This window comes from Crocuta crocuta, unplaced genomic scaffold (genome assembly GCF_008692635.1).
Source record: "Crocuta crocuta isolate KB4526 unplaced genomic scaffold, BGI_CrCroc_1.0 scaffold143, whole genome shotgun sequence".
Lineage (NCBI taxonomy): Eukaryota > Metazoa > Chordata > Mammalia > Carnivora > Hyaenidae > Crocuta > Crocuta crocuta.
In genome coordinates, this window is record NW_027529175.1 from 3649702 (window position 1) to 3661234 (window position 11533).

Sequence of the window (11533 nt, forward strand, 5' to 3'; positions counted from 1 at the left end):
GCCTTCCCGCACACACACACACACACACACACACACACACACACACACAGCCTCTGCCACCCGGCTGTCCCCGCTGACCCCAATCCTCAGCAAAAAAAAAATACCTTACTTTATAAAGAAAAACTTCCTCAAGAAGAAGTCTCTTGATTAATAACAGTTGCGAAAGTTCTTTGAGAAAACAAAGTTCTCTTAAGATGCCATTGCATGAGTTTGAGGCTTTGTTGTTCTTTCCTATTAAAAATGGGGTTTATAATAATCCCCTTCATGCCACACACCTCTTTAGACCTTCAAGGGGAATCTCTCTTGAAATCCCTCCATGACCCTGGGCCCCACAAGCTGGGTTTCTTGGCTTGAGCCCTAGCTGTCAAATGGGGGTCTCAGTCCCCAGGACCTTGGGCACCTCCAGCTCACATTCCAGAGATTTCTCTGAAATGACCCACCTGTGTTTGGGCACACAGCATATCCTGACCTCCTGATTCATTGCTCCCCTGTGATTACCATGTTCTAGTGCCCCTGTGTGCCTACCTTACACACGTACACAGCTTCATTCCATCGCGTGGGGCTGAAACTCCCCCCGCCCCCCACTAACCACCAGAGAAAACAGAGACTCGGGCCACTTGTCTGGGACCACAGAGCTAGCAAACGGCAGCGGCGAATCTGAACCAAGGTCTGCGCGACTCCCAATGACACACTCTTAACCATTACCTGCTAATAAATCTCCCTCAAAGGCTCAAAGGCCACAACAGGGCTCCTCTCTGTAAGGCACAAGGTTTTCCTTTTTTTGGCTTTGCTATTGAGAAAAGTAGTTTTCACAGACTGTAACGGTTCATAATTCATGGGGCTGATTTTAGGTACCACCCAATGTTATGTTCTCTCATCTTTCCAACAGGTGCAAAAAATTGTTTTTCCCCATATGGGATGGTGGTACCTCACTTTTGGGAAGGGACTGTATAGAAGTGAAAGCAAGGGGTCATATGACTCACATGCGTACCCTATACCCCGTGCAAATGAATCCTAGGGGTGGCCCAGCCCACGCTCCCATTTTATAGACGAGGAAACTGAGGCCCAGCCTCACAGATCTGCTGCCCCCTCTCAGGCACCTCTAACTGCACCGCCCAGGTGACAACACCAGCTCTCACCCGAGTGACTCTGCAGAGGCTCAAAGTCGTCCCTCCAGGCTGGCTGGAGTCGGCTCCCCAAAGGCTGAACTGAACTCTCCACTCCCTGCTGCCTGCAGGGCAAAGTCCACCCGAGACCCCGGGAGACGGGACCCTGCGGCCCTGTCCATCCTCAACCCCCTGACTGGTGGACTTCCACGCAGCCCCACACCTCTGAGCCACAGAACACTCCCTTCCCTCCTCTCTCAATACCCTTCCATCTCATATGTCCGGCACACTCGGACTCAATGCTTGGCTCAGATACCCTGCCCTCAGAGATGCCCTGTTCTACTCAGCGCATTGGGGAGTGAATCCAACTGCCTGCTTTCTCTGGTCGTCTCTGTCCTCTGTGCCCCATGGGGAAGCGCGACTGGCCAGTTGGACCACTGTCCTCAGGGGCTCAGAGTGGGTGATCTGGGGCCCTTTGGCCCTGTGTGACCCCCCACCATAGGCACTGGTTCAGCTTTGAAACCTGGAATTTATTGGTTAGTAGATCTGTCTCCTCCTCAGGTCAAGATGAGCAGATTAGTTAGACTTCCTGGTCACCTAGTGTCCTTTCCAGACCCAAGACCCAGTGGTGAATAGGTGGCTCTGGATGGGCCATTCCTCATACTCCCTTCNTGACTAAGCCGGGCCAATCAGATGCCTTCCCTGGGAATCTCTACATGGCTGCTGGGCCTGTCTACTCCCTATGTGGACATGGAGCAGTAAGGACGGGTGCCCAGATCTGCTGGGCACTGTGGTGTGTAGACAGCTGGCCTGAGAGAGTGGGTCCACCAGTCCAAGAGCAGCAGAGGAGAGAGCTGGAGGGGGAAGGAGAGAGAGAGCAGGAAAGGGGAGGGGAGAGGAGGCGCCTGACAGAGTTCGAGGCCCTGGTTAAGCCATCCCTTCTGTCCTTAACACAGTGAGTTGGTTTCCATCTCTTGAAGCCAAGAGTCTCCTGCTGAATTGACGCATAGGGCTGGGGATATTTCCATGAAATGACAGCACCAACAAATGACACTTTCCAGGCCTTGTTCCAACACTCAATCTCTATTAATTCATGTAATTCCACAACCACCAGAGGAGGTGGGCACTAATATCCTCATTTACAGGTGCGCAGTGTGGCCCAGAGAGGTTAAGTGGCTTGCCCAAGGTCACACAGGAATGATGAATGAATGAATGAATGAATGAATGGGAAATGTTGCCCTTGGTCAACCCAGCCAGTCAGAGTCAGGATGAGAAGGAGCTGGGGGACTCTTGATTCCCTGTCCAGGTCCCTTGACCCTCCCTCTGCCCCCCACCAAGTCTGAAATGTTCAGTGGTGGAGTAGAGGGAAAGAGCAGCGGGGTGGCAGATCAACCCTTGAATCCACGCTCTGTCGCTTGCTTGCTGTGTGTCCTTGGGGAAGCCGCAGCACCTCTCTGTGACTCAACGTCTTCGCTGCTAAAAGCAAGAATGCCTACCTCACAGAGTAAGCCTGAGCCTCTCCTGAGATCGCCTTTGTGATGCACCGGACACAGGAGTGAGCCCACGGAAGCCGGGTAGTCTAGTGAGTCAAAGGATCTTTATCGGCCACCTCCTTTGTGCCAGACGCTGTGGGGTCTCGGGGACATAGCCGTGAGCCGGCCAGGCTGGATCCCTACCCTCATGGAGGGGCAGACAACAAGAAACCAGAAAGAAGAAAAGCCTGAGATAGTGATGAGGGCCGTGCAGAGAACTGAGACAGGGCGGTGGGGTCCAGCTCACTGTGGGGCGGGGCCACCTTCACTGGGGGGGCGAGCAGTGCAGCTCTTTCCCAGGAGCCGATACTTGTGCCAGGACCAAATCTCTAAAGGAGCCACGATGCCAAGATGGGAGGTCTGTCGCAGAGCGTCATGGACTGGCTTTGATCTTCAGGTTCTCTTTAAACCTGTTCTCTGCTCCGAGTCCCCCGCACCAGGATGGCCCGCGCTGCCAGCACTATTGAAACAGCCTTGTGGGAGGTGCAGGGTGGAGTGTGTCTCGGATGCAGGCACCAGCGTGTCCTCACCACATGCCCTGCAACTGCTGATTTGTGCAAGAACACCTTTACCTAAAATGAACACTTTTCCCAATTTTAAAAATTACATCTGCTCCATGTAGATAAGACACAGAGAGGGTGACAACGAACCTTTTGCTACATTCCTTCCAGTCTTTTTTCTATGAGCGTTTACAGTGAACAAATGAATTTAAGGGGCGCCTGTGGGGGCTCAGTAGGTTAAGCATCTGACTTTGGCTCAGGTCACGATCTCACAGTTCATGGGTTCGAGCCCTGCGTCGGGCTCTGTGCTGACGGCTCAGAGCCTGGAGCCTGCTTTGGATTCTGTGTCTCCCTCTCTCTTCTGCCCCTCCCACATTCATGCTCTCTCTCAAAAATAAATAAACATTAAAAAATTAAAAACTGAAATTAAGATAACATTACAACTACAGCATATTTTCTGACCTCCATGTTTATTTGTGTTAAATTTTTCATAAATTCTTTTTATACAGGTATATTTAACGGAAAACAAAGTGCCCCAGTTTAAGGGCATGGTTTGCTGAGTTAAGAAAGTTTTTTTGTAGCAAAATATACATAACATAAAGTTAAACGTCTCAACCATTTTCAAGTATGCAGATCAGTGGCATTAAGTACAATTTACATAGTTGTGTGACCATCACCACCTTCCATCTCCTGAATGACTTCATCTTCCCAAGCTCCGTCCCCATTAAACACTGACTCCCCTGGGGCGTCTGGGTGGCTTAGCTTGTTAAGCATCCGACTCTTGATTTCAACTCAGGTCATGATCTCACAGTTTGTGAGATCAAGCCCCGCATCAGGCTCTGTGCTCACTGTGTGGAGCCTGCTTGGGATTCTCTCTCTCTGTCTCTGTCTCTCTCTCTCCCCCTCTGCCTCTCACCTCCACTCACGCTCACTCTCTCTCTCTCTCAAATAAAAATAAAAAGTTAAAAAAAGATTCATCTGTGTTGTATTATGATCAGAATTGTATTCCTTTTTAAGGCTGAATAATTTCTGTGTGTGTATAGAGCACATTTTATTTATCTGTTCATCTGTGGTTGGACATTTGGGTTGTTTCCACCTTTAGCTACTGTGAGTAATGCTGCTAAGAACATGGGTGTGCAAATATTGGTTTGAGTCCCTGTTTTTGGTACTTTTGGGGAAATTCCTACTTGTGGAATTGCTGGATCATATGGTAATTCTATGTTTAATTTTGAGAAACGGCCACACAGATGCCACACCATTCAGTGAGTTTTGATGAATGCGCATACCTGCATGATTTCCACCACAATCAAAATAAAGAACATTTACCGCATCCCCCAAATCTCCACTTGCCCTTCCCATCAACTGCCTAACTCCTCGACTCAGGCAACCACTCATCTGGTGTCCTTGATTATGGATTAGTTGCCTGTTCTAGAACCTTACAGAAATGGAATCCTGCACAATGAGGTATTCTCTTGCCTGACTTCTTTTGCTCAGCGTGTTTTTTGCTTTTCGTTCTGCACATACAACTTTGCAACCTGTTTTCTCTCATTTCAGTCCAGACCATAATCATTAGGTAATTTTTAAAAATATAATTTAAAAGGCACCTGGGTGGCTCAACCGGTTAAGCGTCTGACTTCAGCTCAGGTCATGATCTCACAGTTTGTGGGCTCGAGCCCCGTGTTGGGCTCTGTGCTGATAGCTCAGAGCCTGGAACCTGCTTCGGATTCTGTGTCTCCCTCCCTCTCTGTCCCTCCCCCCACTTGTGCTCACTCTTTCTCCCTCAAAAATAAATAAATAAACTTTAAAATGTCACTTAAAAATTTGGCTATGTAGTATCTCATTGCAAGGATGCACCACAACTTACCTAACCAGCCTAAGCTGATTCTAATTTTCTGCCGTCATAAACCACACTGCGTGGAACATCCTCATCCCTAAATCTTTGCCTACATCCGATCATCACTTTGAAATAAATCTGTGGAGGTGGAATGACTGGGTTGAAGGGAATCAACAGCGTTTGCCAAATCGCTTCTATACCTGTTGCTACGTTGCTTCTCAGAAAGGTGTTCCCATTACCTGTCAATTTTACAGGTAATGTCTAAGTGTCTCTCGAACCTGTGGACCCCTCTCCGTAGCCTCAATTTCTTCTGCCCTTTGAGGTCGCTCCCTGGCATGCAAGATGCTACCTGCCTGAGTTGCAAGCAACCCTCAAAACCCGACCACACAGTCCTCCAAGGAGGCATAACTATCAGGAAGGCAGGCAAGGGCCTCAAGGCTGCAGACAGGGCAGAGGGAGGATCCTGCGAATGAATTAGGGGCCACTCGTCCCTGTCCATGCCTTCTGTCACCAGTGCCAGCGAGGGGTCTAGCAGAGGAGGCACAGAGAGTAGGCGTGGCTCTGGAATCCCTCAGACAGGTCTTCGGGCTAATTGGTGGCAGCGCTTTATACAATCAGGAGATGCTGGTGCTGGTCAGCGACATCCCAGGGTGGGTCTCCCAGGGTCCAAAAAGAAGTCAAGGGCTCTCGGCCCAGAAACCCCACGGCTTTCTCACCCTCGGGGCATTGCCCAGGTTGGCCATTTAATGGAAGGTGCCAGCCCTTCTCTGGCCCCAGGCCTGGACTCGTTCAACTTCAAGAATGCCCCTAACACCAAGGAGGAGGGGCTCATGTGACCATGATAAAGGTCTCCCACAGCCGCCCACGCCTGGCTGCAGATGGACGTGGCTTCTGCGCACAATGAGCCATTATGGCTTTCTTGCCTGGCAGCCTTATCTCCCAGGAATGTTGGGGGAGTGAAGAAAAGTGGCCTGAGGGGGCCTGACCAGGGGACCTGGGCTGTCTGGCTCTGCCTCCAAGGTCAGCTGAACTCTTTGGTAACTCGTCTCACAGGGCAGGTCATGCTGATAGTGACAATGGGTGTTTGTGCGGGACTTTACAGCTTACCGTTCACGCCCATCATCTTGTTTGATCCTCATAGTCGAAGACTGAGGTCAGGCATTTCAAATCCTCCATTTTACAGACAGAGAAACTGAGTCCCAGAAAATTAAGTACCCCTCTCACCACCCCCCTTAGCTGTGCTGGTCCCATTTACATTGTTGAAGAAAAAAAAAGAGCTACTCATTTGTACTGGTGCCCAGCAGAGATGGAGGAAGAGTCCTTTCATTTGGAAAGAGAGGATGCCGGACGCCTGGGACATAGGAAGATACCTGGCCCCGGCTCGTGACGAATGAGCTAAGGCTGGAGAGGGAGGCTCTGGCACGTGGATTTTGCAGGGAGACCCAAAATCCAGCCGGAGGGTCCAGTTTCCCAACCCACCCTTGTTTCTCTTTGCTATGTTGCGGGTCTCCCGCAATGGGTGGCACAAACCGGTCTTAGCCCTGGGTGGACACAACTGTGTACCCGGCGATGTGCCCTCAAGGAAATTCCATAGCGTCCCTGAGCTTTTAGCGTCGCCATATGTGAAAGGAGAATAAAGTGCTCTCATCACGGGGGCTCAGCGCGGGAGGGATGAGATGACACACACAAAGTTCCTGGCATGGTTGTGGGCATACAGCTGGCATTCAATAAATACTGGTATAAAATTTGGACAAGATAAAGTGGCAAGAAACATATGCAAACAAGAGTGCAGAGGATGTCAACCTGGGTGGGACAGGGAGCACCACTTGCAGGCGAGGAGCACCATTTGCTCATGAGGAGCACCACTTGCAGGCGAGGAGCACCATTTGCTCATGAGGAGCACCACTTGCAGACGAGGAGCACCATTTGCTCATGAGGAGCACCATTTGCTCATGAGGAGCACCACTTGCAGGCGAGGAGCACCACTTGCAGACGAGGAGCATCACTTGCAGATGAGGAGCATCATTTGCAGGCGAGGAGCACCACTTGCAGGCGAGGAGCACCACTTGCAGGCGAGGAGCACCATTTGCTCATGAGGAGCACCACTTGCAGACGAGGAGCACCATTTGCTCATGAGGAGCACCATTTGCTCATGAGGAGCACCACTTGCAGGCGAGGAGCACCATTTGCAGACGAGGAGCACCACTTGCAGACGAGGAGCACCATTTGCTCATGAGGAGCACCATTTGCAGATGAGGAGCACCACTTGCAGGCGAGGAGCACCACTTGCAGACGAGGAGCACCACTTGCAGACGAGGAGCACCATTTGCTCATGAGGAGCACCACTTGCAGGCGAGGAGCACCACTTGCAGGCGAGGAGCACCACTTGCAGACGAGGAGCACCACTTGCAGACGAGGAGCATCATTTGCAGACGAGGAGCACCACTTGCAGACGAGGAGCATCATTTGCAGGCGAGGAGCACCACTTGCAGACGAGGAGCACCACTTGCAGACGAGGAGCACCATTTGCTCATGAGGAGCACCACTTGCAGGCGAGGAGCACCACTTGCAGGCGAGGAGCAGCACTTGCAGACGAGGAGCACCATTTGCTGATGAGGAGCACGGTTGCAAGTGACAGAATGTGAGTCTGAATAACCTAAACTCCACAGATCTTTTGCCAGGAGCTGGGTACCTTTGCAAGGAAAAAGGACAACATAAAACAGGAAGGACAGAAACCAAGGCAGCTCACGAGCTCAGGCCGCGGGAGCTAGGGCCATGCTCCCCGGGCCCAGGATGAATCAGCTCCAAAGAGTCTCTGTCCTTCAGACAAGATTCAAGTTCCCAGCAATGAGTCTAGTGGGTCAAGCAAGGGTCACGTGCCCACCTTGGTCAGGGTGGTTTGAACGCCTTGTCCGGTGAACCCACCAGGATGCAGGCCATGTGAGGCTGGGGAGTTTCCAAAGGAGGTGCCAGGGCAGGAAGGGGCACGGCAGATACCTGCCCTACGAGAGAAGCAAGAATGGAAAAACCCCTCGGCTGAGACCCTGTAACTTCCTTTTTGAGGCTTTGGTGCTAGATAATCGATCCACAATGCTCAGTGAGAACAAAGTCACATCCTCAAACGACTACTACAAACCACTGTGCTTTTGTTTGGGTGACGTGCTGTTAGAGCGACAGGCGATCAGTCATTCAACAAACGTTTACCAAGCGCTCGCTGTTCTTGCAGAGCGGAGCGATGCTGGGTGCTGTTCTGGCAGTTTCCGCCCTGCGGGAGTTTAGAGTCCAGCCAGGGATGGAAATCAGCAGATGGTTACCTCTGAGAGAGATACTGGAGGCCTGTACAAGGTGCGGCTTTAGGGTGAAGGGAGGAGGCATCAAAGCAGCAGGCATGGCAGCATGTGTGAGGGTAGAATTTCACAGGAGAGGTAAGTCGGGTTTTGTTGACTGAAGTGGAGTTTGGCAGCTGGTTGGTGGATGAAGAGCATAAAGCCTCCTGGGAGGCAGAGACAACTGTACACAGTTTCGTGGGCCTGGAGGCAAAGGCATAGACGAGGGAGGCTGGCCCCGTTCCTCTGGATTCCAGCTTTATCCTGAAGGTGGTGGGGGACCGTGGGAGGCTTCCAGCCAAGGGAAGCCCCTGGCAGGTATGTGATCCCTCCAGCTTGGGTGGGGCGCTGTGAATCGGGTGAAGGCATTCTTTTAACCCTTCCCTGAGGCTTCTTCGCAGGTGGCTCCAACGCCTGCTACTCTGGGAGTCCAAGGTCAAATGCACTTGGGGACCACCTCACTTTACTACTCTCTCTCAGAGAGTCTCCCCGGCTATTGGCCTGTGAGGGTTCTAGAGGTCCTGTGTGTTTGCCTGGCCCAGCGTGCGTCATATTGATTTGACCACACTCCCTTACCGCCTTTTGTTTGTTTGCTGATTTATTTATTTTAAAGTTTATTTATTCTGAGAGAGACAGAGAGAGTGTGCGTGAATGGGGGAGGGACACAGGGACAGAATGGGAGAGAGAGAATCCCAACTAGCTAACTGAGCCACCCAGGTGCCCTGTCTCCTTTATTGAAAATTTGTTTTTATGGTTATTTATTTTCTTTTTTTTTTTTTTAATGTTTTATTTATTTCTAGGAGAGAGAGAGAGAGACAGCATGAGCAGGGGAGGGTCAGAGAGAGGGAGTCACAGACTGAAACAGGCTCCAGGCTCCGAGCTGGCAGTCAGCACAGAGCCCGATGCGGGGCTCGAACCCACGAACCGTGAGATCATGACCCAAGTGAAAGTCGGACGCTTAACCGACTAAGCCACCCAGGCGCCCCAATGGTTATTTATTTTCGACAGAGAGAGAGTCAAGTGCGAAGTGGAGAGGGGGAGAGAGAGAGAGGGAGACACAGAATCCGAAGCAGGCTCCAGGCTCTGAGCTGTCAGCACAGAGCCCGACACGGGGCTTGAACCCATGAACTGAGATCGTGACCCGAGCTGGAGTCAGATGGTTAACTGACTGAGCCACCCAGGTGCCCCTCTGCTTCCTTTATTTCAATCATGCAGCACCTACTAAGCTTCTTTGGGACATTCTTTGAGGAACACCCTAGACCCTTTTTGACCACAAGGGTTTGAGAAAACTGATTTCAAGTAAACTCTGGGGTCCTCACCCTGTGGACCTTGGGGTCTCTAAATCCCCAGTCATTCCATGCCTTTTGGCAACAGGACTCCAATTCCAGGGGCTCCATTTTGAAACCAGAGAAAGGGCTGGGAGAATCAGGAAAGGCTGGGCCAGTCACCCTTCCCACTGCTGCCACTCACTAACTACATTCTTAATACACGCCGGCTGGCCACAACCTCACTTTGTTCATAAAATACCCCTGCCACGAAGGTGTGACTATCCCCATTTCTTAGATGGTGACACCGAGGCTCACAGATAGATCTAAGCGACATGTCCAAGGTGTTTCAGGGTAAAGACACCAGCAAGGTAGGCACGCAGAAGTAAACACAGCAGAGCACTTGAACTCTTCTTTAACTTACAGGGTAAAAAAATTGGAAATGTGAAGCTGAGTCCGGGGAAGGGAAGGAGCTCAGACCCCTCCCAAGCTCCCAGATGACCAAGAGAATGAATTCTTGAGGAACCTGAGTAAATTCAATTTACAGAGAAAGAGTTTCTAAAGCAGAGGGTGCTGCTGGAGGAAAAGCGGTCTGGCTCCACTCCCATCAGCGGGGTCACCTAGGTCAAGGGGACTGGCCAGAAAGACAAAGGTCAATAACACCCAGGGCTGACCAGTGCGGGGCACTATGGCGGGAGGTAAATTGGAGCAGCATTTAGGGAGCACTTACCTGGCAAAATGTGAAATTCTCCTTCCTTCCCTCTAGAGTGCAGGATTGCCTGGGAGGGCACACAAGGCACGCGTGCATCTTAGTCTGGCGGGGGGATAACACAGATATATACCTGTGTCAAGTGTATCGAGCTGGATAGTTAAGATTAGCATGCATTAGGCAACTTCATCCACGTGTTGTAGAAGAAGGAAAAATTAACTAAAATGTAACAACCTTGGAGACAATAGTTGCCCATCCTGGACTCTCTACAGAAATCTGCGCCCTAAACAAAGAGAAGTTGAAAACCATCTAAAGAGCTTTCTATAGGGGAATGGCTGAGTCAATTACGACACAAACACAATAGAATATTAACAGGCAGCCATGAAGGAGCATCGGGAAAATATGTTCTGGCTATGCTGTGACGAAAGCAAATTTAAAACAGGATCCGGGGGCACCTGGGTGGCTCAGTCGGGTAAGCGTCCGACTTTGGCTCAGGTCATGATCTCATGATTCGTGGGTTTGAGCCCCGCGTCGGGCTCTGAGCTGACAGCTCCGAGCCTGGAGCCTGCGTCAGATTCTGGGTCTCCAGCTCATCCTGCCCCTCCCCCGCTTATGCTCTCTTTCAAAAATAAACGTTAAAAAAAATTAAAAACAGGATCCATATGTGAACCTGTTTGTAAAAGCACAACTGAAAATGCTCTCTACTTGTGTGCGTTTGTATACAGAAGTCTCGGAAAGCAACCTCCGAATGTGAATCCCACCTTCCTTCCTGGAGGACCCCAATGGGAACTTTTGCTTTCTACTGTGTACCCAGAGTGGGACATGGACAAGTTTTGCAATTGGCATTCGCTGCTTTTGCAGTTTAAAAAAAATCCGTAAAAATAAAATTAATTAGTAGAAACGCCTGGCACATAGTAGGTGCTCACCGAGTCTTTGTTGAGGACGGGGAATCAACCGTCAGTGTGCTCTGGTAACTTGTCCTTCAGATGGGGCCCACGGAGGGCAGCGGGGGGTAGGGGGTGACCACACAGGATCCTGAATGGGTCCCCTGTGTCCCCCGGGGAGGCTCTCAGGAGCCTCGGGTCTTTCTGGAATGGATGCTAACGAAGCTGGAATCTGGCCACCGCATTTCTTCGGGGGGACTCCTGTAAGGCCAGAGCGCTGTTGGGTTGGCCCCAAGTTTTATTTGTGGGGAGATTAAGAAAAAAGAAAATGAAACACTGAAAGCAACAGAGCCCCCCTTTCTTCTCTGCTGAGGATG

General features: G+C 50.9%; 1 protein-coding gene across 1 annotated transcript in view; it reads right to left on the reverse strand.

The window, feature by feature from the left end:
- Positions 1-6095, reverse strand: part of SCUBE1 (signal peptide, CUB domain and EGF like domain containing 1) — a 140939-nt gene extending 134844 nt beyond the window's left edge. Inside the window, exon 1 of the mRNA XM_077757892.1 lies at positions 6080-6095. Within this exon, the coding sequence (XP_077614018.1) occupies positions 6080-6095 (16 nt within the window). The remainder of the gene's footprint in view (positions 1-6079) is intronic.
- Positions 6096-11533: the final 5438 nt, after the last annotated feature.